General features: G+C 43.4%; 1 protein-coding gene across 1 annotated transcript; it reads left to right on the top strand.

The window, feature by feature from the left end:
* Positions 1–140: 140 nt before the first annotated feature.
* On the top strand, positions 141–27533 carry FGF9 (fibroblast growth factor 9). Its single transcript, XM_032680769.1, has 3 exons — positions 141–1384; positions 7859–7962; positions 26275–27533. Exons 1-3 carry the CDS (start codon positions 1108–1110, stop codon positions 26518–26520), a joined length of 627 nt encoding a protein of 208 aa, XP_032536660.1. The 5' UTR covers positions 141–1107; the 3' UTR covers positions 26521–27533.
* Positions 27534–27987: the final 454 nt, after the last annotated feature.

Below are 27987 nucleotides of genomic sequence, written 5' to 3'. Positions count from 1 at the left end.
ATCTCCCGAGGAGCCCGCTCCCCGCAGCGGGCGGGCGCGGTATATTTAGCATCGCGTCGCTTTATTCCTCCCCCAAAGTTTCGCCCACTTATTTATTTATTTGCCGGCGAGCGCCGCGCTGCCGCAGAGCGGCAAGAGCCGCTCCGCGCCGTGCCGAGCCCTGGAAGCGGCTTGGTATTGCAGCAGGTAGAGCTGAGCGCTAGGACCTCGGAGAATCCTTCCAGCAGCAATCAGGACTACCTTAAACCCAGCCCAATGCCTCTTCCTGCGCCACTCTGCGTGCTGGATGGAGATCCACAGTCAAGAGCTGCAGCTCAGTGCTGGAGTACAACATTTCACAGGGAGCCCTGCAGAAGCAACACCTGTTTCGAGCCAGCCAAGAAAGACACAAGCACTTGTATGTTGCTGCTTTGCTTGTGGATCGTCAATAATCCTAAACCAGTGGACATCTGCTGAGCCTCCTGAGAATTCTGGATAATAGATTTGGACGTCAAAAGTTTTTTTTTTCCTTTTTTCTCTTTTCCTTTTTTTTTTTTTTTTTTTGGATTTATCTCAGCCAACAACGTGAGATTTCCCCCCTCCCCCTTTGCAGGATTCATGCTGATGTATGCAGTCTGTTATAGAGTAAAAACAGCGCATGCCTTTCTGGAATCAGAATCCATAAATCCTGACGTAGCCTGTGCATCTTAAAAAAAAATCCCTATAACGCCTAGGTATTTAAGTTGCTATGATCATTCTTATCTTAAACCAAATGGAGAAACTACGGATTTTTTTCTTTATTACAGTTGGATGGGCTGAAGACCGTATTGCTTGCTAAGAGCTGGGGATATATGCATTTATATAGATATACACATCTATATGTTTATAAATATGTCAGTGTGTGAGTATAAAGTGGTGGTTTCTTAGACTAACTGGTTTGACCTTGAACCTGTACCAGTCAAAAGAGAATATTACTTTTATTTATGCATTTAATGGATTGAAGAAAGAACATTTTCTCTGTAACTGCGCTAGGGAGGGGAGAGGAGTGGAATATACCTAATCTTATATCTCCTGGGTTTGGCACCATCATTATTGTTTATTCTCATTCTCTAAAAGCAGAATCTTCTGATGGCTCCCTTAGGTGAAGTTGGGAACTATTTCGGTGTGCAGGATGCAGTACCCTTTGGGAATGTGCCCGTTTTGCCGGTGGATAGTCCGGTTTTGTTAAGTGACCACCTGGGTCAGTCTGAGGCAGGTGGGCTACCCAGGGGGCCTGCGGTCACGGACTTGGACCATTTAAAGGGGATCCTCAGGCGGAGACAGCTATACTGCAGGACTGGATTTCATTTAGAAATCTTCCCCAATGGTACTATCCAGGGAACCAGGCAAGACCACAGCAGATTTGGTAGGTATTATCCTTAACCCTTTAGTGGTCATGTGATGAAATAATGGGGCAGAACTGCGGGCGGGGGACGGTGGGGGGGTTCGAGGCGGGCGGGAAGGGGGGTTTGTGCTGATGACTGATCTGCCGAGGGGAAAAATGAGTTGTGTCCGGGGTTGCAGATGTACACGAGCGGCACCACCGCGGCGGAGCAGGAGCCCTCGCCGAAGTCGCCGGGTGTTTAGTAGCGATGTTTGTGTAGCCTCAAGTTCTGCTTAAGAGCAGACGCGTACTGGGAGGTGGTGGTGGCGGTGGTGGAATTTTTGTTCGGGACGTTTCTGCTGAATGATTTGATTTCGAGAGTTTAAAGGGTTTTTAATCATTAACCACGACAATTTAAAATTCACCGAGTTTCCTGGAGGGAGTGGCTCTCGTCCTATACGCAAATTGACGAGGGCTTTTCTTTCGTTTTCTCTACCGATTACCTGCCCTAGTAACTGCCCGAACTGCACACCCAGTCTGGTTCGCTGCTCGGCGAGGATTCACCGGCAGCGCCCGCCGACCCGCAGCGGTGCTCGCCGCCCGCCCGAGCCCGCACCCGCAGCTGTGCGGCGTTGCCGGTGGCCGGCGGCCCGGGAAAGGAGGGAGCGCAGGTGGGGTCCGGAACCCGCCGGGAATCCTGCGCCAAAATCTGCCTTTCCCGAGCTGTGTGGCGTGTCAGGCTGGCAGCGAATTTGAAATAGCATTCCATGGATTTCCTTTCCAGGGACGCTATTTGTGACTCAGCAGCGAGAGCTGAAGGGCTGATGGCCCCGGCCGCTCCGGAGAGCCTGTGCATGCACACACGCACACATCCACACATGCACATGCACACGCGAGTCCAGTGGGCCTGGAGCTTCTCTGCTGTCAGGGAGTCTGTTAAAGGCTTGGCAGATTGAATGCATCAAAGTAACTGAAACAGCCTGGAAGAGCTGATTCTTTGGTTTTTTTCTTAAGGAGGGGTGAGGAAAATACGCCAGGTTAGCTCACCACGCTCCCAGCTGTTGGAAGGAGTTAACTTGTGAGTGAACTAACCTGACAGCACTTAAATTCGGTCGTAAAAACAAAGTCCTGTGGTGATTTTTTTCTCTCTTTGTATTTTAATGCCAGATGTTGAACAATACCTAAGCTGTATTTTATTGCTTTGTGAAGCTGTTTAGATAATGCTGGTGTTGCAGGAGGTGATCTCTAAAGGACTCAGAAGGGAAGCAGAGAGGGGGGGCGGGGGAGGAGAGGACTGAGGCTCTCGCATGGTCGCAGGTTCATCCTCCATCCCCCGGCATCCACTGCTCCCTGATACTCTCGTGCTGCTTACGGGCTCTGCCTCCCTCCCACGCCGCCCACCCGCCCGGGGTCCACGGGGGTGGGTGCAGGGCGAGGGGGAGCGTCGCGGCTATCCCCGAGGCACAACATCCACGCTTGCGGGCGAGAAAAAGTGCTGAAAGTGTTTCAGGCAGCCGCGGAGTGAGGGGAATTTTGCAGCTAGGCGTTTTCCTTGGCACAGGCAGACGCCGTGCGTGGCTGCTGAGCTACCGCCGCAGGTTCCCCTAGCCCGCTGCGGTGCGGGCAGAGAGCGGCGGGCGCGGCGCTGTGTGGAGCCGGCGAGGGAGGCGCGGTGCGGGGCCGCAGCAGGTGTAGGGCGCTGCGCACCGGCAGCCAGGGCGGTGTGGGTTGGCGGCCCGCGGGGCCCCGCCGCCCCCAGAGGAGGGCCGCCAGCTGTTCCCCTTTGCAAGGCGGCGGTGACCACATTACTCGCGGCGTCTGTTTTTAAAAATGGCTATCCAGCCGCAGTTTAGGAAGCTGACAATTCCGAGGGGCAGCTCTTTCACCCCTCGCAGCGCCTTGGCTTTAAATAGATTGGGTTTTTTGTCTTTGTCGGTTTGATCTCCCTCTCCCCCCGCAGGACGCGCCCCAGTGACAACTCTTCTCCCATAGAGTGCGCCGGTGATGCCCCTGCTCGCTCCAGGGTCGGGTAGAGCGGGCACGGCGAACCCATGGGATGTGTTGGGGCTCCCGGCTTCTCTGGGGGGAGGGAAGAGGATCTCAGTGCTTTTGTATCGGTGCTGTGAGATTGCTGTTGTGTTTGCGAGGTCACCGAATAGCAGATGCTATTTGGGTTTTGGTGATTGTAAAGTCTTGTGATGATACTGGGGAGGTCTGCATCCCATCTCAGGAGCTGCCCGGGGGAGAGCGGGTTTACATGGTCTCCTCCGAGCGCGTGCAGGGAAACCTGCGCGCGTGTGCATGTCAATGTGGGGGTACGCGTCAGAAGGAAGTTTTCTTTCAGGAATAAGGCGGACAAAGAGAAAACATTAGGGGCTGCGCGTAAACTCCTCTCTGGGCTCTGCCCTGTGGGAATCCCCCTCCCCGCACACATACACACACGCACACACCTCTGGAGAGACATCAGATAAGAGTAATTCTTTTGTGATGCTATGTTGGATGTGTGCCTATTGAATACAGTAAACCGAGCCATATTGTGTGTCTATACTCGCCCGGTTCTGGGAGCCCTGGCATTTCGCAATCCCTGCAGCAAGATGTCCATCTCTGAAAGAAAAGCTCCCCGGGAGAGCCCGGCTCGGTCCCCCCCGTAATGTGATCTCAGGGGGTCAAAGCCTCATCTCTCCTGGGTCACAAAATAATTTTTTTTTTTGATGCAGTCTCCTTTAGTCTAGGGCATTGACTAGACACCAGAGTCATTGTAAATTCAGGAACTCTGTAACAGCGGAGAGGCGTGCCTCTGTGCGTCAGCACAAGTACTGCATGCACAGCATTAAAAAAATAGGAGCATGCAGGAAAAGGAAAAAAAAAAAAGCTTGTCAGCAGGTGACCTCCGCTCCTCGGGACCTGCTGCTACAAGGAACCGCTGCGTTCATCATCTGCGGGAGCCGCTCAGCCGCCCGCCCTCCCGCCTTCCCGGCCCGCCCTGCCTGCTCCGGCGCTGGGCTGGCGGGGCAGGTTCAGCGCCGGGAAGGCGCGGGGGCGGCTACGGATGGGGGGTCCCTCCGGCTGCCCTCCTCTTCTGTGCTGCTGTATGCGGCGGGGCGGGCCTATCCCCCGCCCCGGTCTGCTGGCTCTCCCCAGAGACGGCACGGGGCAGGAGGAAGGCGATGCATGCGGGGAGGGCTCTGGCCCCCGGGACTGTGAATCGTGGGCCAGGTTTTAGGGGGAGGGAAGGGCGCCGAGCGGCCTCGACAGTCTCCCCCGCTATTGAGTGTTGCAAGGGGAGGGGATGAGGGGAAGAGGGCAAGGGCGCTGTAAGAGCCTGAAACTGAAGCAGGGCCCTGCTGCCTAGGGGGGGTTGTGTCTGCCCTCCCGTCTTTTAATTGGCATCATGTGGGGGAGCGGGCGGAGCGGTGACAGCTGCGACAGGCGGGACGCATCCCGACGGAGCGCTCAGCCCCGCGCCTCTCCGCGCAGCCCCGCGCCGCAGCCTCGGCCGCGAGCAAGGGAGGGGGGCGCCGGAAGCGGAGGGGCTCCGGGGAAGTTCCTTCCCTCACCCCGTCACCAGGCTGTCCTCCCGGCGGCTTCTTAGCCACGAAGGGCTCTGCTTCCCTCGCCCTTCCCGGGATGGGCGATCGCTGGACGCGCAGCAGCCCGGGGAGAGCAGGGTCCGGACGGTCCCTCACCCTCCCCTGCCCTTCGCTTCCCTTGGAAGCCCTACAAAGAACTGGCTGGCAGAGTTTACCGTCTTCGTTGTTCTCTTCGGTGTTTTAGAGTGCTAAGGGGAAACTAAATTGCTTCAATCCATCAATACAAAGAAAGCTTATATGTAGCCAAAGACAAAAATGTGCAAAGGGCAAAGCGGCAACAACAAAAAGACCGTGTAGTTGCAGAGGTGTTCATTGCTTAAAAGCCAAGGGAAATTTTTCTGTAGGCCTGTTCTTCACCAGAGCTAAGCTAGATGAAAGTTAAAATTTCACGTTTGTGAACGATCCACCCCCTCTCACCTGTGAGCCTGACAGGAGAGCGTGACCAACCTTTATGTCAGGCTGGTGTCCTGCTGCCATTCAGCATGGTCAAAGTTGGATCATGTAGAAGAAGGTGCATGAAGGGCTGATGTGTCAGGAATAAATAACTTCCCCAAAACTTTCTTCCTAAACTTCTTGTGAAGTGGTTTCATTAAAGAAAATGCTCAGTGTCTGGTGAAAAGAAATTCAGTACCCCTTGTACTGAGACAGTTATTTCCTCAAAGCTTCCCTTCCCCGTTTTCAACTATAAATAGGCCCCTAGCTTTTAAAGTTTGGAGATGCCCTGATTTCCATTTGATCCAGCTTCATTTTGAGGAGGATTATCTATTTTAATATCTGGTTCAGGTCCTAAGTACTATCCATATATTATAGAAACTATACAGTGAAAATATTCACAGAACTGTAGGGGCAAATCATGAAATCCTTAAACTGACAAGGCTTCTGTAAGACTGTATGCTTCGCCCCAGATAATCTCTTGAAGGACTTAATATGGCACATAAAACTTGCTGTGAATAGGTTTTTGAATATTTCAAATGAAGAAGTCTCTATTCTGACCTCAAATATGTGGATGTTCTTTGCGAAAGTACCTTAAATTCATCTTCTGCACTTACGATAGGATGTGACAGTGCTTTTTTGTTCTTTTTATGCACTAAGCAGCATGCACCCAAATATTTGAAATGAGAACAGCAATTAAAGACTACATTTAGACTGTTGTGAAAGATGCCAGACTCACTAACTTAGCTATAGTATTGTATAATACACACTTAATGTAAGATTTAACCTCAGTTAAAATTGCTTGGTAACATGTACCAAGTAACATGATATTTTGGTAAAAGCTTTATAGAAAAAAACTTAGTAAGAAATCTGGAAGTACATGTCCAGATATAATAGGAATGTTTAAATTGTTTCCATGGATCGATTGTATCTGAGATACTACATACACCAGATAAACAGCATGCTGCCACTTTATATTACTTAAAAGAATCCACAATTACTAAATATTTCCCCCCAGTATTTTTTATTTGTGCGTATGTAGAGAATAGTTTAAGATACCCAGGCCTTAAAACAGGATTATCAAAACAGTAAGACTATGGTGTTTGTAGTACTGAATAATATATAAGGTAATGATCAATAGTCCCTTACAGGGAATACTTTTCATCTTCACATTAGCTTGGCTATAAATTTTCCCTATTGACATCAACTTGTGCCATGTTAGATTTGTGATTCATGCCTGTTATTGATTAGTGCACAACTATTTTGTGGGAGATGCCAAATTAATTGTTAAAAAAATCCATGAAAGTGCTTTTTTATTTGCTGCATGAGGCTCAACACATACTATACCCTTATTTTATTATTTCATATTCATATAGTTTCCAATGAGCTTTAAAAATAGTTATATGGTGTGCTTAGGCATGAAAATTCACAAAATATATTGAAAATGCTACTCTATGCTTTATTTTGTGACTCAGAAAGTAACACAGCAGCATGCTTCTGAATGCTGCTGGATAACTCCTGTGAGATCATTACAATCTAAGATGAGCACTCCCAAATAGAAAGCAATTTCCATTTTTTACACAAGACTTCTAGGTTTGTGCAAGGTTTGGCTGGTAGCATCCTCATTGAAGAGGTAAGCAATTTGCAGGGAAGGCTGCCAGAAAATCCCCAAGCCTCCAGAACCAGATGAGCCAATACTTGATACAGATACTTGCTGTACTGTGCACGTGGATGCTGAACCTGGGAGCTTTGCAGAAGCGGTGCTTCTTGGCAAAATATTATTTCTATGTGCACAAATGTCTGTGTGAGCTTGCTCTTACGTGCATGGGAAGAGTTAATCCTGTATACACTATTACTTAGGTTTAGGATATTTTAATTTTTGAATTTGAGATGAATAAATAATAACATAGGGAGAATGGTTACTATCTAAACAGAAATGAATGAAAGTGGACTATACTAAGGATTTTAATTTGTCAAGCCTCTGGAAGATCACACTGTGAGTAAATCTTTCCCTGTATTCCTGATTCATTGATGGCTGGAAGTAGATCTTTTAGTTCCACGTGTAACATTGTTTTATCTCACAATTCTGATTAAATAGTACTTTTTCAGAATTTATTTTGCAAGACAAATTTCATAGGTTCCTCACTTCTACTAATTCGTGCACTCTAAAAACTTTTTTTTTCTCTGAATGTACTATCTGCTGTGCAAATCAGAGTATAACTGAGTTTGTGTTTGGAAATGATGAGAAAGAGTAAGAGTAATCTTTTCAGTTGGTACATTAATGCTGTTTGTAATTCATCATTCTAACAGGCACTCAAAGGGCTTTAAGTATTGTATATTTGTTTGTTCCTTATGTTCCTCCAAACAACACAGAAAATGGGAAAACAGCCTTGAAAATAGCTGCTCGAGACTCAGGGATCAGTCACATCTGAAAAAAAAAATCTTTCAATGGAAACAATGTATACATTGTTTGTTTTTTTCCTGCATTTTATAGGTATACTGGAATTTATCAGTATAGCAGTGGGCTTGGTCAGCATCCGAGGGGTCGACAGTGGACTTTACCTTGGAATGAATGAGAAAGGGGAACTGTACGGCTCGGTAAGTTCCCACTAGCCTTGGGCAGTTATGATACTTGTATTCTCTGGGGGAAATGCTAGCTTCTACAAGCTCCTGTTGCACTAGGTGTATATGCTATATGAGCACTCTTTCTGTTCTAAATATCTTGCAGTCTAATTTGAAACAAGACCCTGTGGGTGACATACTGAATATGGGAGAGGGAAAAGGTGACAAAATTAGGAAAGAGTAATAGTGCAGATGAATGGCAATTTAGCTACAAGCAATAGAGACTGATGGCCAGAGCTGGTCATTGAAGACTAAAAGATTTGTGAAGACTGTAAGATTTGTGAATGTGTCCTTTTAGTAGAAACTTAAACTGAGACGGAGTGGCTTCCTTTTGTGCGTAGGCAGAGAGCTTTCTAGGAATTGACAAAATAAGGTAGAGCATGAGGGAAGGGATGGCATATGTAGATGAGAAAATGAGAAACACAAGTGTGACAAAAGTTATAAAAAGTATGGGAACGAGGGCAAGAGGCTTGGTGGTCTTGTCCTGAATGTTCCACTGGTGCTCCCTAAGGAATGGCAGCAGGAGTGAGTAATGGCTATGAGGGAGGAGTAAAACTTGGTATTTCAGACATGGGAGTTTGCCAACCTACCTGCAGCTGATGGGTGACTGTTCTCAGCAGCATGGGCTGTCTTCCAGCAGAGGAGTGTGTGTGTGTGTGTGTGTGTGTGTGTGTATGTAGGACGTGACCCTTATCTGGGAATGATGTATGCTGGAGTTCACACCCTGGGTAGACTGTGGGCAGGGGGCATCTGAAATGGATCAGGTAACTCCCCAAACGGTAGAAGGCAAACTCTTCTAGCAGTAAAATGTCAACCTCAAGGACTAGAGGGGCAGTTGTCTTTGAGGGAGAGGATGGAAGTATTGAAGGGTAAGCAAATGTCTAAAGCAAAGTGAAGCTGTGCATTCACAGGGGGTCATTAGAAGCAGAAGAGAAGGTGACAATGGTCGACTGATAAAGTAAATGTTGCAGAGAAACACTCAAAAAGAAGTTAAAGTGATAGAGTGTGTAGCTTTGGGTGTAGCTGAAGATAACTATCACAGGGAGCAGCACTAACTGGGAAAAGGTGGGGGCCACAGCGAGAGTGGGAGAAAACATGAGATTTTGGTGGTGAATGGGCAAGTGGAACAGAAAGAGTAAGAGGGAAATGCAGCTTCCATGAATGTGATCCATGGTGAAGTATAGGGAAGTGAAAGCAGAAAAGTCCAGCAGAAGTGTTTTTATAAGGGTGTCCAGGTTTACCGATCTCTTTCTAGTAAGGTTTTGTGTGAGCAAGGGGAAGGGAACTATCTTCTGAGCAAAGAACAGGCTAGGGGAGGAAGCCAGAAAATACAGATAATGACAGTGTATGTGGGAGGCAGAAAAAGAGGTAGTAGAATGAGGGGCAAGACTGGGATAGAGGGAGGATGTGTGGACATGGGAGAAGGTGCGATATAGAGTTGGTGAGAGCCAGTGAGTGGGAAAGGCCAAAGAAAAGGGATTTAGCATAAATAGTAATACAGAGGAGGTAAAGTTTGGAAGGATGGAGAGGGAGTGAGAAAGGGAATGGACACAGTGACAGAGGTAAACAGGTTGCCTTTGAGGAATAAGCTGTCATAAATCACAATTGTTGTGCAGCTGATGAATGGGATTAAGAACTAGCAAAGTCATGAGTACTTTTATGGTTCAGTTAGGCAGCAAAAAGGCAGAACAACAACAGTAATATGAATCAGTAATGTTGATAATAATCAGTAAGAGTAATTATTTAAACTTACAAACATAGTGAATCAGTTACTCTGCATTTCAGATATTCTGAGAAAGAAAATGTGCTTATTGATAGAGCTTAAATGCATAGACTTGGGAAAACAAATGTTACCTTGCTTTTCTGTGTAATTTATATTTTCTATTTGCAATATGTTTGACTGTCAGAGTGAATTACTCAAAACATTCTTTGCGGAAGAAATACGCACAAGAAATTCTTTGTAAATTACTAAGCTCACTGCATTTATAAAATAGTTGTTCCATGAACAGCAGTTCTAAAGGAGTCTGCTTTCCTAGGGGTTTGTGTCTCACAGGACAAGACATGGGTCTCCCTGACCTTCTGTCCCTGCAATAGCACAAATTCCTCAGCCTTTTGTGTTTCTTGTATGGAGAAAGTGACAGTATTAGCTGTCCATGCTCACCAGATTGTCAGTTTGCAGGGATTACATAGTTTACCACTCCCAAGTGGGATGTGCAAATGATTTCTCTTTTTTACCATGCCTCTGATTAGTTGAAAAACTGATAGGAACTTAATTTTCTTGAAGACCTTTGCCTCCTGATTGAAACTAGTTGAAAAGCCAAGGAAAGAGAGACAGGCAGGCAGATGGATGTGCAATATAATTGGATAACCTCTTTTCCCTAAGAAAGGACACTAAAAATATGAAGCCATTCATAATGGAGAACTGGCAATCTGTGAGGCTAGAATGCAAAGTTCAGGTTAAAATCTGATGGATGATATGGCTTGTTGTCAGCCTCCAGAGACGGGACATACTAAAGAGTGATGGTAATTGAATTACATTACTTCCAATGAAATATAACCTCTAATGGCTACTCAATGTGATGATGCTTTAAAGCCTTGTCAACACTAGCAATCCTAGTGCCTATATTTCAGCAACTGTCAGCTCTCTTAGAAACACTGAGATAAGCATGCCTCAGAGCAGATTTTTGTGTCGAATCGGCTGGACATTTTTAAGTGACAACGTTTCATTTTTGGTTTTGGTGAAAAAATCCACTTAATTGAAAAGTAAGTTCTCTGAGGGAATAAATATTACAACTTGAACTAGAAGCAAGGCACAATCCAGCACAGAATTATCTCTCTGGTGAAGTAGAAGACTAGTTTAAGCAAGATTAGTTTTGAGACTGATATGTGATAGACTGCAAAAAACTTAATTCAGTTGTTCACCTGCATTAAGCAGAGCAGTCACTTGAGTTGAACTGTTCTGTTGCACCAGTAAGTTGTCCTTGTGCTGCTGTGCTGGGAGCTGGATCCCTCTGTCTTGGTTTCTTTTCTGAAGGCCATGAATAACACCAGCTTTTTCATGGAGTAGGTACACTTATGACACTGTGAATGTGTTTCCTACGGTGGGAAAAGTGTTTTCCACACACAACTGAATAGCAGCCTAAGAAATACTTGGTATTGCTCCACATTAGCATTGTGGATCTAAGTAGGTGCTTAGATCCACCATTTGTAAGGCATTCAGTATTCGACACTATTGGAACAGGTGTCCTTTGTCTGTGACCCTATCATATTCAAATTACTGCATGAAAAATATGTTAGGTGTGAATCAAATCAGTGACCTTAAAGACTTCTATCCTTCTGTATTTGAGTTTGAAACATTTGTCACAGGAAGATTTTTCCCAGTGTATTTGTGGTACCACTGGAGATGGGACATACGGCAAAGCAGAGCAGCCAGGGTTGGTGACCGCTGCCAGTTTTCATGAAAGACAACAGTAAAGGCAGTTTCAGCATATCTTGATCAAAACACGTTAGTCTTGGCCTTCTCAAAGTTCTGCTTTTCTTCTAGATTAGCTGCCTGACAAACTCTTCCCAATGTCCCACTGTTACAGTGGGCAGTTCTGACTGCACTTTCTGGTCAGAAGGGCACAGTGACTCTTATGCTGCTTTTAGGCAGGTATGTGTAACATAGTGTGACTGTTCTCAAGTTCTTCCTCAAGCCATGGATTCAGCCAGGGAAAGCTGAAGATGTATGTATGTGATACTGCAGAGAAGCCAGTGGTAGCTACATAGCAATGACTTGGAAGCTGGTTAGTGACAGCAGCTTTCCGTCTTGTCTGTCTCTGCTCTCCTTTTACCTTGTCTTTCCCTTGCAGCCTGCAGCTATGACTCATCAGGTTTTACAACAGCTACTGTGCTTGTCACTGGAGAAGAGGAAAAATACAAACTACAGACAGGACCCTAAGGGTGTTAAGAGAAGATTCAAAGGCTGTTTCCTTCCCAAGTGCCAAACAGCTCTTGCCAGCACCTCTGACAAGAACATTAGCAAACGTGTCTTAGCTGTACTCCTCAGGGCCATGCCATGGAGTGAGGGAGGTCTCTCTGATCAGTCCCAAGACCTTCATGCTTTTGTGGGCTCTCCCCATCGTTGTGCTGCCCTTGGGCATATTAAAAGGTGGCACCCACATGGCAGGCAGTGATGTGTACCCACACCATGGGGTGCCCCTTGTTCCCCCTGCGGGCTGTCCTCTGAGGCAGTCCTGTGCTGTCTCAAACACAGCAAGACCATGGAACACCCTCGCCTTGGCTGCTCTGGTTGTCCTGGGCTCTTCTGTAGTAGAGAGCTGTGCTACATCCCACTGCTGACATCCCTGCCCCACCAATCTCCCAAGAACATGGACTTGCCCCACTCCTCTTCTCAGACTAGATATAAGGAAAAAAATTTTTTACAGTGAGGGTGGTGAGACACTAAAACAGGTTGCCAAGACACATTGTGAATGCCCCATCACTAGAAACATTCAGAGTCAGCTTAGCTGGGGCTCTGAGCAACCTGATGCAGTTGAAGATGTCCTTGCTCATTGCAAGGGGGTTGGACTAAATGAACTGTAAAGGTTCCTTTCAACTCAAACCATTCTATGATTCTGTCAAATGCTGGTACCTCCATTGCTCCTTGTGTCCTTGGCAGGTCGCAAAAGACAGCTCAGGTTGGATGGTCAGGAGGAATACTGGTAGTTGGAAGATCTGGAACAGCTATCAGGGAGCTGTGCAGAGGGAAGGAGGAAGGCGGGAGTGGAGATGGTGGACTTCTGGGGAAGGGGGAAAGAGCTAGGAGTGTATAGAGGGTGAGGCCAGGGGAGAGTAAAGAGAGAAGTTTCATGTTGCACAGAGCAGCTGGGACAGGGCTGAAGAGCCCAGATTGGGAACCAGAGAGGGAACTACACACTTCTGGGTTTGACTTACAGGGTGTGTGCTGCAAGGTGATATTTAGGAACGCTTTTAACAGAGTAATAAATTGCTGTCCTTCAAAACATTAACTGAAAGCTTGTTTTGGGATACTAAACTTCTCTTTTGCTCCTAAAACACTAGAGAGAGGGTGGAGGAGGATAGAGAGAGAGAGAATTGTCCTTGAAGGAACATGTTTTCCCAGCAAGTGTGCAGGGAGGTGATGATACGCTTCTTGGTTGTCCAAGGAGGGCTGCACCTGCAGTGCTTTATGCTTTTGTTTGAGTCCCCCCAGTCCTGGAAGGGCTATGCAGCTGCAAAGACAGATGAACAGAATTTTTTTTGACAAAAAAGGTTTGTCATAGTTTACTGAAAATTGCTTGATGTAGGCATGGATTTGTTTGGCTGCATTCTAAAAATATCTTTTACGTTCCCATGCAAATAAGGGAAGGGAATTGTTCAGCCCTTCAAAGGTTAGGTCAAGGTGCACGGAAACAACATCAAGAAAAAAACAGGTTGAAAGTGCATGTTGGGAACAGCATTTGGGCCAAGTATATGATCACTACAAGTATTTAAATAAATAAATAAATTACCCTGCAGTGTCATCACACTTTCCTTTTAGTGTTAAGCACCTCTGATCTAAAGCTTTTCGATACACTTCAGATAGATTTTTTTTTTTTAAATTTTTAATAATAATCTGGATTATATGTTCATCAGTGTTCGTCATAGGTACCATGGCTGAGGTGAGCCTGGAAACAGTACAGTTGCAATGCACAATTTTTGGAAGGAGAATTAAATGCAATTTCCTTGAGTGAAGGCACAGACTTCTAGGCTGAGAGTGGTCAAATCCCAGGAGGGGTAACGGCTGAAGCACCAGATTAAAAACCCTTCTGCTTGTGTTATTATTATTATTTACAATAATAAAGTACCTTTTGATAAACGGTATAAATGGTGGAGAGACAGAAGGCAGTTTCTGTGGCAGCTGACTTGCAAGGAGTGGTCAGGTTTTCCTCACAAGCAGCATTGCTCGGGAAAAGCTGGCACTCTCATGATCAGAAACCTGTTGGTGTGTTTTAGCAAAAACAGTGATTCGTGTCTTCCTAAGTAAATCTGCTTTAAGCAGGAGACTGCAAGAAGCAGACCTGTAGCTAATTTGATGGGCAGACTGAGATCTGAAGAGGCCCAGTTCAAAAAGGTGATTATGGCTCTGAATGTAAAGGAAACTTGAAACTTTTTCAGAAATGCAAAAATCCTGTGGAAACACTATCCCAGAAAGGGTGAAACTGCAAGCAAGGATTTGGAGACTAAAAGGCTGTGAGTGCTTAGCAGAGGGTCTGTGAGGAATGGGAGAAGGGCAGGTTGCAGAAAAACCTGTGTCTTAGAGGTGTAGAAGCATGAGGATAAAATGGCAATTCCTGCAATAAAGCTGATTTGGGTCCTGAAACATATACTAAGATATAAAGCGAAATCTTTTTAAACTATTAAATGAAAAGGAACAGGAGTCTTTGCCAACATGGTGTACTCTGGTGGGACTGTAAATGGAATACAGTCTGAGTGTGGATGCTAAGTGGGCTAGCCCTATTTCTGATATATTCCTTGGGGTGCAAACATGGGTCTGGGGAATTCCCTGTCATGGGATGAACAAAGGGAGCAGGGGCAGCCAATAGCACTGCTAAAAGAAGCGACTGCTTTCCCTCCAACCCTCCGACTGCTCCCTTTTCCTGGCACAAGGGTTTCTTTGCTGCCTGGGGAATTGAAGCAGGAAACTGGAAAACAAATCTGGACAAGCAGAAGGTCTTCAGCCACAGTGGTTCCTTCCCAAGTCACCAGAAGGTGTAGCACAAAGGTGGGAGCAAGCCCTGGTGAGGGAGTGTTTGCTTCTCTCCAAGGCAATGCAGGTGTTTTCCATCCTCAAGTGTGTGTGTACCTCTGGCTGCGTGGTTTGTTTTTGGCTGAAGGGCTGTCAGTCTGACTTGGGTTATGCTTGGGGCATAGAAACATGCTTCTAAATGAAACAGTAGAGGAGGACTTGGAAGTACACACAAGATGAGTTTACTGAAGCAGGATAAATCGTTTCAGGCAAACCTAGTATTTTATTTTTGGTAGGAATTTCTTTTTCTAGAAATGGGAAATTGTGCTAATCTGCAGGGCTGTTTTAGGTATGACCCACAGAAGAGAGCATTTGTTACAGTGGGTAAAATTAGTGTTAATAGAAGACTTGTATGATAGATGGTGAAAACTCTGAGGAGAAGACAGCAATGGGGAGTGCTGAAAGGTGTTAGACTGGAGTGAAACTATTAGTGGAGTTTTTATGGATTGGTCCTTGGACTGATTTTATTCCCTGTTTTTATTAGGGACATTAAACATCTTGCCATAAAAAGGTGGTGATGTATTGTTGAAATTTTTGCTAAGCTGGGAAGTATTTCCAGCACAGGAGGCAACCTCACAGAAGGGCCCTGGTGACTTAAAGTACCTAAAATATTTGCCTCTGAGGCTCAGGGAGAGCTCTGTCAGTGCCACTACATACAGCACTGGGAGGGTTCAGTCTAAATGCACAATGCAGTTGGTCACTTGTGTTAAAGAAGATGGATTGAAACCAAAACAGGTGCAGAAAGGGCTTACTGGGATGATCGGGGGGATGAAAAGGCTATCAAATGATGGAGTCTAAAGATTTTGACTTAGCCTGCAGAATGAAAACTGAGAGGGTATGCTCTTGCTCTCTGTGAATATGTTGAGGTTTAACACCAAGGAGGAAAAAAAAGTCCTCGAATAGAGTACAAGAATGGATTGGTTTGAATGGGTCACAAGAAAGCTTAGGCTGGATAATGGTGAAGTTTCAGGTTGTGAGGAAGCGAGATTTTGAGCTGGCCAGAGGGAATTTTGCAGGGAGCTGGGAGATTAAGCATAAATGCTTTCTCTGCACTGTACAGTAGGAAACAGTTCTGTGATTGTGGACATTTGTGGAGGGCATAAGTCTGAGAAAAACCCTGAAACTTGAGCTGCCTCATCTACTCCACCTTTGCAGACAGTCTCTCTTGGAATTTGGATGAGCAGCTTTGCTGGAAGCTGGGTGTTGTTAAATGATGTTCTCCACAGGTACCAGCACTGGGGATGAGAGCAGAAACTGCAACCCACTCAGCAAGGTATGAAGGACTCAGTAGAAAAGAAAAGTCTTTTGAGATGTGGGTACTGGTTTAGGAAGAATCGATAGTTCAATTAGTAAGCTTGACACAGCAAGAAAGCTTTGCAAGAAACTGTAACTGTTATGGTTCTTTTTAAACTATGGCTTCAGTACTTTTTAAATCAGAATTTCACAGACTATAACACCTGTCAGTGAAGAGGGACACCTACTAATAGTGTCTATGAGATAGATACTACACTTTTCCTCAGATCTTTGATATTCCTCAGAGGACTTAATTTCAGATGCTTACTAGGTCTGAAGATAATTTTATATGAGAGAAAACCTTCAATGACCTCGTTATCTTGTTCTGTAGTTCACTGCTGATCTTGGACTCTCACTACATGCCTGAGACAGGAAAGTATTAGAGTATCTTCTACATAAATTATGTACTATATATATGTGTGTGTGTGTGAGTGTGTGTGTGGACATATATATAAAGCTAAGCTTTGTTAAGCAAGATTCTACTCAAACATTAGTTTGATGATTTGCTTTCCCCTGACTAAAGATGCCTGGAATTTTCTGTTCTTATGAAAATAGGAGATTAGAGGTTCCCTCCTTCTATTGTGTATTTCTTTCTTTCTTGCTCCAACACTGGCACTTGTCTGACATGTCAGGAGGTCATTTTAGGGATCTAAAGCCACAGAAAAACCCAAAAAACTTACCTTTTTTTTTTTTTTGGTAGGGTTGCTTCACTTCTGGTTTAGCTTCCTGAAACTGGCTTGCTGCCTGTTTGGGCAAGCACTAGTGCTCAGTGGGGGAATCTGGTGCAATGTGGAATGGGAGAAGGGCTGAGCACTGTGCTTCTGAAAGCAGGTAGTTGTTGAAGTTGGCATAACTGCATCACAAACCCAAATCCTACCCAGCAAGCAAGAGCGGGACGTCTTCAGATTCTTTTCTTTGCAATTTTGTTGCTCCCAGTCACTGCAACCCTGAACATTTCTGGAGCTAGCTGTGTTAACTATCCAGAGCTGTGAAAAGGTTCAGTGTCTTCGGCTGATCTGGGAATACTGTGTTGAAGTGACCTGCTAAAAGAGCATCAGCAGCAGTGATACACTGAGATGTGCTTGGGGATTATTCGCTGCGTCAGATAAAGATCTGATGTGCTCTGTTTCTGATTCAGGACCCAGGGAGATGTGAATGTGGCACTCTCTCCCACTTTGCCATTCATCGTTTTCAAAGACAGAGTAGACAAAGTCCACCCTGCAGGGACTTCATTAGGGATTTTGTCTAAGTTGAGATTTGCTTTGGGGTTTGAATGTGCTCCGGCTGATTTGGTGATGGGCAGTAATGCAATTCATTTGTGTTGCATTCAAAAAGCTTGAGAAATAAAGCTTGTTACAGTGCAAATCCATATTTTCCCCTTTATAAAGCCCTTTTGTTTCCTTTCATTCCTTGTATAAAGGCAGACCTCTGCCACTACTTTTCATTTGAAGATAAGATTTTATATCTGGGTACCACATACTGCTGCTGAGGTAAAACTTGTCTTCAGGTGTGGATGCTGCATATTTTTGAGGTCTGGCCTAGGCCATGCATCTTTAATCTGCTAAACTTTGCTCTTCAAATTTAACACAATTGTAAGAGGCAACTGTGACTCAGGAGAAATTTTGACTTGATTCTATTATGGTTGAAATACCATTGACCTCAGTGGAATCAGAATTGAACCTGCTCTTCTAAACCCACCAATTAATTTTATGGTTGCGTCAGCAGATCCCGATCAAGATAAGAACTCTATTGTATTCATAATTTTAAAAATGTAAATCTAGACAAGGTTCCTGCCTGTGAGAGTCTGCAATTTAGCGACAGTCTTTTAGCGTGTATACTTTTGCATAGCAAGGGGGATTTTGGCCTGCTGATGCCTTTGTTAGGACAGCATCTAGTGTATAATCAGACTCAGAATAGGAAACTCTTTAGGGAAGACTTCAAGAAAATATTTTGAGTTATTTTAGAATATAAAAATGTTGTAAAGTTTAAACAAAAAACCAAGTTCTTTTTTTCCTTATACTCTAAAAACCTGAATTCTTTAGAAAGTCCATGTGTTGCAGGCACCTGGTAGACCAACAGCCTGGTCTTTGAGCTCTTCAGTCATCAGTTCTGTTCAAGTTGTTATTATATATATATCTTGTTTTTTTTCAAACAGAATGACAACTTCTTTCATCAAAGCTGAAATTAACTGCATGACTGAAGTCTGACCCATTGAAAGACAGGTCCACTGGCATGCATGTGTATGTGAGGAGTAGGGGTCTCATGGAGGAGCAGAGCCACCTGAGTTCCAGCATTTCCCTAAGGCAGGGCATAGCAACACCAAAGATGAGGGAATTTCCTGAAAAATATTAAGGAACTACTTTTTGTTCTACTCAGAAGGTGAAATACTAAAAATTGCGTATCTAAATCCATGACTTTATGGAGGAATTGCCTCTGGGAAAAGGAATGGGGGAAGTGTCTGAAGAGTCATCTCTGGAGAGATCATTTATGAGAAGTGTTTGCCAATGGAGGAGCACTGCTGTCTGAAAGGGGAAATGTGACATCTTTTCTTCAGCAGCAGCTCTTTGAAATGCTGGCCTTCCTTCCTGTCCAAAAGAAGTGGGAAATTAAAAGGCCTCATTTTTAAACAACTTAAACTGAATATGCTATTGAATCCTGCCACGTAAAGATTTTAGAGTGCCCACTTTGCTATAGTGCCCACCAAAGCACCGTAGATTTTAAAATCTCTCTGGCAAGTTTGTTGATTTCCAAGACTCCAGTGGATGTGTGGCATTTCATTGAGGTGGGCTGAATCTTTCCAAACTGTGATAGCCTGTGATGCTGTGTTTGTTTGTCATCCAGAATGACAATGTGGTCAGTACTGTCCTTGTCCTCTGAGCTAGTACCTAGCAGGTAGCTTTGCATAAAATTAATAGCAAAATACAGAGACAGGTTTTAGTTCATCAGTCCTTGACCAAATCGTTTTACTGAAAGAATAAAACATGAAGTATTTTAGTGTACACTTATGTATAATAATTATTTGGTCTCTGTGGCAAAAGTGTTTTATGAGAGGCACTGAGCATTCTGCTGGTTTTATGGTGACACCTTGTAGCTGAGAGATGAAATGCTTCTCTTATGATGGATAAATCCAGTTTGGGGGGTACTCACTGAATGTAGAGATTCATGCAGATTAAGTGCCTTTTATCCCCCACTTTACAATGTTTTTCAGCATATGAGTTTTGCTGCTCCTGCAAGAGGCAGCACTTTCTGCTGAAAGAGGGCCATCTTTCCTTTAAGCCTGTGTTCTGTGCTTAGAGAACCACATAACAAAGTAAAAAATACTGACAAAACACTTTTGTGCTATGTTCCGTCTTGGTTGGATTTAAGGAAAGCATGTTTTACTTAAAAGTCTTCATTCAGTTAAAAGCTTAACTAGTATTCAGGCTAAAGAGTATGTGTGTGTAGCTGTAGGATAGCAGCCCTAGTTTGACATATATGTTGTCTTCTGACAGAAGAGAATTTGTGGAGTGGGGAGCTGGGGTAGGTCAAGTTACAGCTTTCAGTAAATCTGAACATGCCTGAAATGGTTCTTTTAGTGTCGTAAAATATTTGTTGCCTTTTTATCATTGCAAGCCTGATCCATGTTCCATTTAAGCTGGTGAGAACTCTTCCCTTGTCTTCTTTAAAAATTGGCTCTGACCCCTGTATCAGATTGCATACCACCTTGCTTTCTGATTCCTGGAAGGGTTCAGCCAAGCGTTATAAATTAGATGCTTAGATAACATTGATGAGTGCAGTTCTTGATTGTGCTGGGGGAACGAAAAATAAAATAGAGGTCAGAAGTGTGACTAGTAAATGACACAGTGTGGTCCAAATCCTGCTGGCATGAAATGTAGGGGAACACACTTGCTTGTTTGTTTGTTTTGTAAGAGTTGACTTCGTCTTGGTCCTACTCCATTGTGGTGTGGAGAAGGAAGCTTGTTAGCTTCCAGAGAAATGATGCTGTGACAGCTTATGTAGCCCGAGACTTGTCCCTGGAGTTTTGTCATGACTTCCAAAAGCATCATGAGGAGACACTGGGTATTTAGGTGAAAATGAGTTTTCATCTCATGCACTTAGCTGGACAGATCTAAATCAAGCCTTTATGAACAGGAGCATGGCTGCTGATGTGCAGCCTATGCTGGCAGGTGCAAGCTCAGGCACAGTGGGGTTGCTTGTCTTATAATGATTTCATGTCCAGGGAGGGCATGCTTAAAGCTTGACAGATGCTGCAAAGGAGACTCTCAAAGGGGTGGACATCAGTAAAACCAAGAGCTGAGGAGCTGGCAGTGGCAAAAATGGGTTGAAACCTAATTGGCCTCTCATCCTCCTACAGCTCATGTCAGAAGAACTCCACAAACAGCCTCGGGATAGTGTAGTACCTATCCCAGTCTGGTCCCTCCAGAGAAGGTCTGTGATAGTGTGGAAAGCAAGGGAGTGGGAGAAGTGGGGCAACAGGGTAAAGGAGTGAAGCAATGAAATCCCTCCTGCACTGACAGTCTCCTGGGATTTTACTGTTGATACTGGAGTCTGCTTGCTTTGTTCAGGAAGCTCTGCCTTTCTGTTGCCTGCATAGGAACATGGAATCACCACAGGGTGTGTATCTGTGTAGGTATTGTGACTTTTGGCAATCATGATACCAAGGAGACCGGGTTCTCTTGGGTCTTGGGATTTTTTGTATGAAAAATATTAATCTTTAAGCACTGTCATAACTACTCCATGGCAGCAGCACAGAACAGTCACACATTTTTTTATTTATTTTGTAAGTGGGGATTTATATATAAAAAGAACTGTAACTAAGTGGCTTAGGAGAAGAAAGGAAGATGAATGCTCCATCTCTGTGAAAGTACAAGGTGACCTCAGGTAGGGAGAACGCAATTGCCTAACTGTGGTTTTGCCGGGACACATTGTCTGATTTCCCTCATCTTATTAGAAGTGCTCAGAAATATGAAATGTGTGTGAGTGGCAACATGGGTGCCTGACTATTTGCCCCATCTCTCCTCTGGCCCTGTAAGGTTTCTGTCTGAAAGGCTTGTGGAGAAGTACTGACACAAACACAAAAAACCAGTCAGCTGGTCCTTTTGATAGACTTTTTTTCCTTCTTTTTTTTTCTTTTTCATGTTCTGTCAAATTATCAAACAAAGCATTCTGAAAAAACACTGCTTGGAGAAACTCATCAAAGAAAGCTCTGTGACACTCACAAAGTCAGACATTCAGTGTGCAGAGTTTGCCTCACACTGTGGTCTAATTTGGAAAAGAAAGTGGAGCTGCTTGGACCCTGGTATTTGGCTTCTCATTGTGGCTGGAGTTTGTTCACCCAGCCAGAGACTAACAGGCTTAGCATGGGAGTTCAGACAATACCACAGCAAATGCTAAACTAGACCTTTATTTATGACGGCTCTGGATGAGTGTTAATTATTAGCTGAACATAGTATGTTCTAGAGGCTGTTTGCATTACAGCATGGGAAGGGCCAACGGCATGTAAAATGTGTGTTGGTAGGCAGAACATCAGAGCAAACCACTTCAGAAAAGAATAGGGTTTTTTTGTTGTTTCTCTTCACTACATACATAGTTTTTATTAATGCTATGTAGCCATAATGAGGGATTACCATGAAATTATTTAGGAGATTACATATTCGAACATGATTTTAAGACAGAATGGATTGACATGGTGATGACGTGCAGCAGGTATATAGGAAGTGCTGACTACATCAGATATATTTCTTGTTAATAGTTGTTTGGAATTCTGGGTTAGGTGTTTTCTTGTCTCTTATGAATCACTGTAGCAGTTTGCAAAAGGGAAAATGATACATGATATAGAACAGAACAATTTACTAGGCATGAAAGGTATTTATTGTGATTTTAGGAATGGTGATCTGAAGAGGCTTCCTTCTGTCAGATTACAAAATTAAGGAGAGTTTTAGATCCATAGGGTTATTGAAAAGAAAAAAGAAAGAATATTAAAGTGTTTTGTATAGGACCCTGCACTGTTCTTTCAACTACCAAGCAGCACAAATGTCTTCGAGTCATGAAACCATGCTCTGAGCAGTGTACATGTGTTTTGTGTATTTTCACTTATTTATAATGAACTACTTCACAGGAATAGCTATTCTTAAACAAGCTAGCAAAACTTTCATTGTGATGGCTGTAACTATGTACCTTAATAATTTACAATCTCACTTTTAATTTGTCTACCTGGAAATAGGAAAACATAATTATTTTTCTCCTTTGTTAGGTGGTAGAGAATGTAGGAAGGGAAAGGGGTCCTGTGCTTGCTAACTGACCAGGCATTAGCAGACTTCTGAATTAAATCTGTCTTGGAGGTTTGTGCTTGTGATATGTGCATCTTTGTACAATTCAATTATTTGAACATTCTGAGTTAAAAAAATTAACAGGTGAAGAGTGGAAATGTAGTGAAATGAAAATCAATTACTTTGAATTGAATGCTGTATGAACAGTCCTCACAGAAAACACGTGGAATGTGGTGTAACATCTGATTGATATAATTTTGAGGTCACCTCCTTATTTGGCCCTGAACTAAATTATTTGACCAAGGCAGGCAGCCTCCCCTTTCACAGGAATGCAGGTTACTTTCCATAGCTGTTCCAGTTGGGTATGTTTGGTATTTGTGTCAGCTTTCGACAAAGACATCTAGCAACTTTAAGTATGGTGCAAGGAAATGTTTGCACTAGAAAATTGATAGAGAAGTCAGTTGCTAGAATAGAAGTATGCAAAAATTGCTGTACTCTAGGGCTAAATCTTGCTTTCAACTATGAACAGAGGGACTTTCTAAAAGTCACAGCCAGAAAGAGAAATGCAAGTCACTTATGATCAGGAAACATCATATCCTTTCCATACTGGAAGAGTTGGCTTTCATCAAGACTTTCCCATCCTAAGCTGGTGGGACAAGAAGGTGGTGTTGGCAGGATGGACCAGCCTCACCCCTGCATTATGCTCGTTTCTGGCTTCAATAATGGAGTGCATACTTAAAACATGAGTGTAAGCTAGTAATGCTGTGCAGGGTGGTGGTTGTACATGGCTTGGTGGTGGACTCTGCAGTGTTAGGTTCATGGTTGGACTCGACGATCTTAAAGGTATTTTCCAACCTAAATGACTCTATGATTCTACACAGATGACTATCCTGGTGGATGTTGACTTCTCTCTCTCTTGGTACTAGATGAGCCATTATTGTAACAACCTTGCAGGGCATGGGAAGAAGGGTATTATGGGATTTTAGTGTCCCACAATACTTACAGAACCTGATCCAAAGTCACTGACACTGACTTGCTCCAGTGCTTTCTGACTACAACCAGAATTTCTAGGTGTCCTAGAAGGAAAAGGTTCGATGAATTTATAAAGAAATTATTTCACTTCTCTGAAAGGCTGATTATTAGTGTCCCTACATATCTGATCCTGAATCCTGACTGCTCTGTCAAGTTCATGATGAAGTATTTGCCTACTGTTTATACATGAATTTCTGCAATTTTTGAAGGACAAAAGAGACGTAGCTGTGTTGTGAGTGAATAGAAAGTAAAACCAGGATAGGCTGGTAAAATAAAGATTGAATTTGTAAGTTTGAAATCCATTTAACTCATCTCAAGTGCAGTACAGTGCAAACCCCCTGATTCAAGGTCTGCTAGTTATGTGTGCCACAGCACTGTCATGATCCATCAAACCTGCCAGATAAAGAGAGGCTATTTTAAAATTTCTCCTTTAGGGCATGGAGAAGTACTGTTCTTGCAAAGATAGAAATTTATGATGATGCTAAAAAAAATGCAGATGAAGTGAATAATTAATGAATTCAAGACAGGACTGAAATATCTTCCTAAAATGCTGCTATTTTTGGCAGGGAGTGCTTCTGCAGTGCTTGTCATGTGATCCTACTGCCTTCTGAGAGCAGGAAAACAATTTGAATTGGTTTCTCTTTCCCCATGGACCTATATAGGCCCAGCATATAATATCCCTTAGCATCTGCTTCTGTCTTAAAGCAAAAAAAGTGATTTTAAACCTCATGCAAAATAAAACACTAATGAAACCTATACTTATAGATAATCTTTATTGCAGCTGAATATTTTTCATACTAGTTTGTACTTTTGAGGCTGTACAAGGGGGATACTGCAATGGGTGTAACTTGCAGCTGCTGCTGGTCCAGTAGTACTCATTGCAGCTGTGTTTTCGAGCTGGCAAAGGACATAGAGACAATTATCAACTGGAGGTTGCAAGGTCTGGCCCCTAGATAAGGGTTTAACTTGACAGATTTGTGCTTCTTTTGCCTATAACCAGTATAGAGTGTTGCTGTGTTTGAGCTACTAGAACATTAAAAATGTCATAGTCAGAAATGCCTCTAAAATAAGTTGTTATATCCACACAGGGATACAGTTGCTGCCACAGTGAATTCTCAAGTGTTTAACATGTGAAACCTGATCCTGTCAGGGATTTCTCCTTACTAAGTAGTAATGAGGTACCCAGTACTCATTCAGTCAGAAATCAGAAGCTGCTCACTTGCTGCCTTTCTTGCCTACTGGAGTTGCCACATGTTGAATTTAGAAGAAACCTTAAAATCCCAAACCTTTAGGCACTGAGGAGGACCCTGGCTTTGCAGCTCAGTACCCAGTTTGTACAGGTGTAGAGGGGTGCTGGCTTTCTTTCCCCACTTGCATGTGGTTTGCTTTCCCCACATGGGATGTTTACTGGGTGGCTCCTGTAAGGTGTGTAAGGCTCCTTGGACCTGACTGGGACCCCAGTCCTCAATCCTGGTGAGCTGCAGAGCTCTACCCTGGGAGCAGAGTGCTTGCCATGCAAATCAGCAGTGAAACATCTGGGCCAAAACACATTGCTTTGGGAAAGGGTTGTGACCTGAGTCTCAAGCAGCAGAGGTGGCCCCAAATGCACCTGCAGCCCCAGGGCAAGATGCAAGCTTCGGTGATGGTGGACTTTGGGAAGCTTCTGGATTAAGTCATGGAAGGTGGCTTCTTGAGGGCACTGGAGCTTGAGCTGTGGCTCCTTTCTTGTATTTGGTTGCACATATACGGCATAGGTGTCACATATGCTTTGCTGCATCTGGTTCTTGATCTCTATTTTTCCTTCTCTGTGCATCTGTCTAAAAGGACTTTTTTAAGATTTCATGTCTGTAAAACACATGCATTGTATGGAGCTTTGTAGTAATTAGAAATTGATCCTCATCTGGAAGCTTGGTTTGGTTGATATGGTGTTACTGAAGTGAGAACCTTGTTACAAAAAAATGTATTGAAGTATCATTATATTTTTTGTGCCAGCTGAAAAGACTGTTTTCAGGCTTATTTTTCCCAGCTTTCCATCAGCTCTCCCATGCTAGAGCTCATTGCCTTTTTTTCAGTGTTCTTGCTCAGTCATTTGTGTGAGTCCTTCCTAAAATAAATCCTGTTATCAGGTGGCTGCATTTTAAGCAAACTCCACCTATTTAGACCAAAAAGTTGTAGAAGGATACACACAGATTGAATAAGTGGGTCAATTGGAAGGAGTGGAATTCTGTTGCTGGGGGTCTCATGAATAGTTGATGTCTTCAGTGGGTCAAGTCAGTAGGACAGGACACAGGACCCTGGTAAGGCAAGCCTGGAGGACATTTCCTTGCCTGACTTCATCTCAGCACGCAGGGTTTGTGTTCCTGTTCAAATCTCTATTGGGTCATGGTACAAATAATAAAACAAATGAAGGGTAGTAAATTGTATCTTTTTAAATTAATGAAATGCATTGAGTTCTCCATGCAATGAAAAGACATTGAGATTTTAAGACCATAAATTTTGTTAGAGTCCTGCAAACCAGTTCTAGTTTTCTTTACTTATATCTATTTGTTTGAATGCGTGCACTCATGATTAAAGCAATTAGTTATACAAGTCCAGTAAGGTCTTGTGATCTGCTTGGGAATGATCAAAATTGGAAATATCTGTTTTCAGCTTTGTAGTTTCTGTATTGATTTGGGCAATGAGACTTTGGGAGAATCATTTTGCTTTACAAAGAGTTATCCACCCCATGACTGCCTACTGAAATAGCCAGCAATACAGCTTTACATAGCTAAAACTAGGAGTATTGAAATGTTTAATTTTGCAATTTAGCAAGGAGGTACCGATTTCAAGCTATGAAAACAGTAATTCTTTAACAAGTAGCTTATTTTAGTGGCTATCTCCTTATTGCTTTTTCTTTTCTTTCCACAGGAAAAATTAACCCAGGAGTGTGTATTCAGAGAGCAATTTGAAGAAAACTGGTATAACACATATTCATCAAATCTATATAAACATGTGGACACTGGAAGACGATACTATGTTGCGTTAAATAAAGATGGGACTCCAAGAGAAGGGACTAGGACTAAACGGCATCAAAAATTTACACATTTTTTACCTAGACCAGTGGACCCTGAGAAAGTACCGGAACTATATAAGGATATTTTAAGCCAAAGTTGACAAAGACAATTCCTTCACTTGAGCCCTTAAAAAGTAACCACTATAAAGGTTTCATGCGGTGGGTTCTTATTGATTAGCTGTGTCATCACATCAGCTCCACTGTTGCCAAACTTTGTCGCATGCATAATGTATGATGGAGGCTTGGATGGAACATGCTGATTTTGTTCTGCACTTAAAGGTTTGTCCTCCTGGAGGAGAGCCTATGCCCACTCGCTTGATTTAGTACGAGAGGGAGCGTGAGAGAGTGAGTGTGAGAGAGAGAGAGAGAGAGAGAGAGCGAGAGAAAGGGAGAGCATGAATGGGAATGAGAGCGTGAGAGAGATGAGCCAAGGGGAGGAGGAGGAGGGTGAGGAGGAGGAAGGCCTGATGCATGCTGGGGAATAGACACGCTTTTAAATTTTTGATCAGTTGTACTTCGTCATATATCAGCATAGCTGCCATACTTTGATTCATCAGGATTTTTGGCTGGTGGCCTGCTCAAGTGTACGCTGCATTTACAAAGGCATGGAGGGTGCAGTCTTACTTAAACAAGAGACTTTTCAGTTAATCACTCTCTGGGTCTCACCCCACTGAGTTTAAAGCAAAGACCTCTTAGTAAAAAAAATAAAAATAAAAAGTTAAATTTATTTATAGAAATTCCAAAGGCAACATTTTATTTATTTTATATATTTATTTATTATATAGAGTTTATTTTTAATGAAATATGTACAGGCCAGATAGGCATTTTGGAAGCTTTAGGCTCTGTAAGCATTAAAATGGCAAAGGCCACTATGAACCTGTGGTAAATTCATGCAAGTAAATATAAAGGTGCATGGATAAAAAAAAACAACAATAAAAAGGTAATGACAATAATAATAAATTCTAGTGACCCTCATGTACTAAAGGCGACAATCTCTTTTGTGCCCATATTATTGTACTATTATGCACACCACTCATGACACTGAGTCCTCACTCTTCTGACTGCTTGTTTCATAGCTTACCCCAGAGGATTAAAGAGAAAACTGGGTCTTCAACTTTTTTTTATGTGTCTGTAATATTTCCTCTCTGATAAAATGACTTCTTACATCATTGTAAATTTCACAGCTGTGAAAAATATAGGGGTTGGAATATATTCTACTTGTTAAAACCTATTGCAGATTATACCAAAGCTAAGTGATAAATATGCTTTTTTTTTTCCTAAAGAGAATGCCAGAAACAACATAATACCAACAACATTTGGACTAATTTTAAGATTCCACAAAGAGCACATAAAGATTTCAGAGAGCAAGAACCAGGTTAACAGGATCACTCTTGTAAACATGTTTATTTGTGCACTTGACTATCTACTGTGAAATTATACAAGTTCCATAGGGGTCATTGTAATATCTTTTATGGAAAATTGCTTTCAGTGTGAACTGTCATAATACATGATATTAGCACCCTTCCTAAAGTAAAACTTGCAAAATGAAACTAATAAATCTCTATCAA

Source organism: Chiroxiphia lanceolata, chromosome 2 (assembly GCF_009829145.1).
Source record: "Chiroxiphia lanceolata isolate bChiLan1 chromosome 2, bChiLan1.pri, whole genome shotgun sequence".
Classification (NCBI taxonomy): Eukaryota; Metazoa; Chordata; class Aves; order Passeriformes; family Pipridae; genus Chiroxiphia; species Chiroxiphia lanceolata.
The sequence above is the reverse complement of the archived record's forward strand: the minus strand, read 5'-3'. Positions and strand labels throughout refer to the sequence as shown.

Coding starts and splice junctions, on each gene's coding strand:
- FGF9 (XM_032680769.1), top strand. CDS start 1,108: ATGGCTCCCTTAGGTGAAGTTGGGAACTATTTCGGTGTGCAGGATGCA. Junction 1,385..7,858: donor GCAAGACCACAGCAGATTTG/GTAGGTATTATC, acceptor TGCATTTTATAG/GTATACTGGAATTTATCAGT. Junction 7,963..26,274: donor AAGGGGAACTGTACGGCTCG/GTAAGTTCCCAC, acceptor TTCTTTCCACAG/GAAAAATTAACCCAGGAGTG.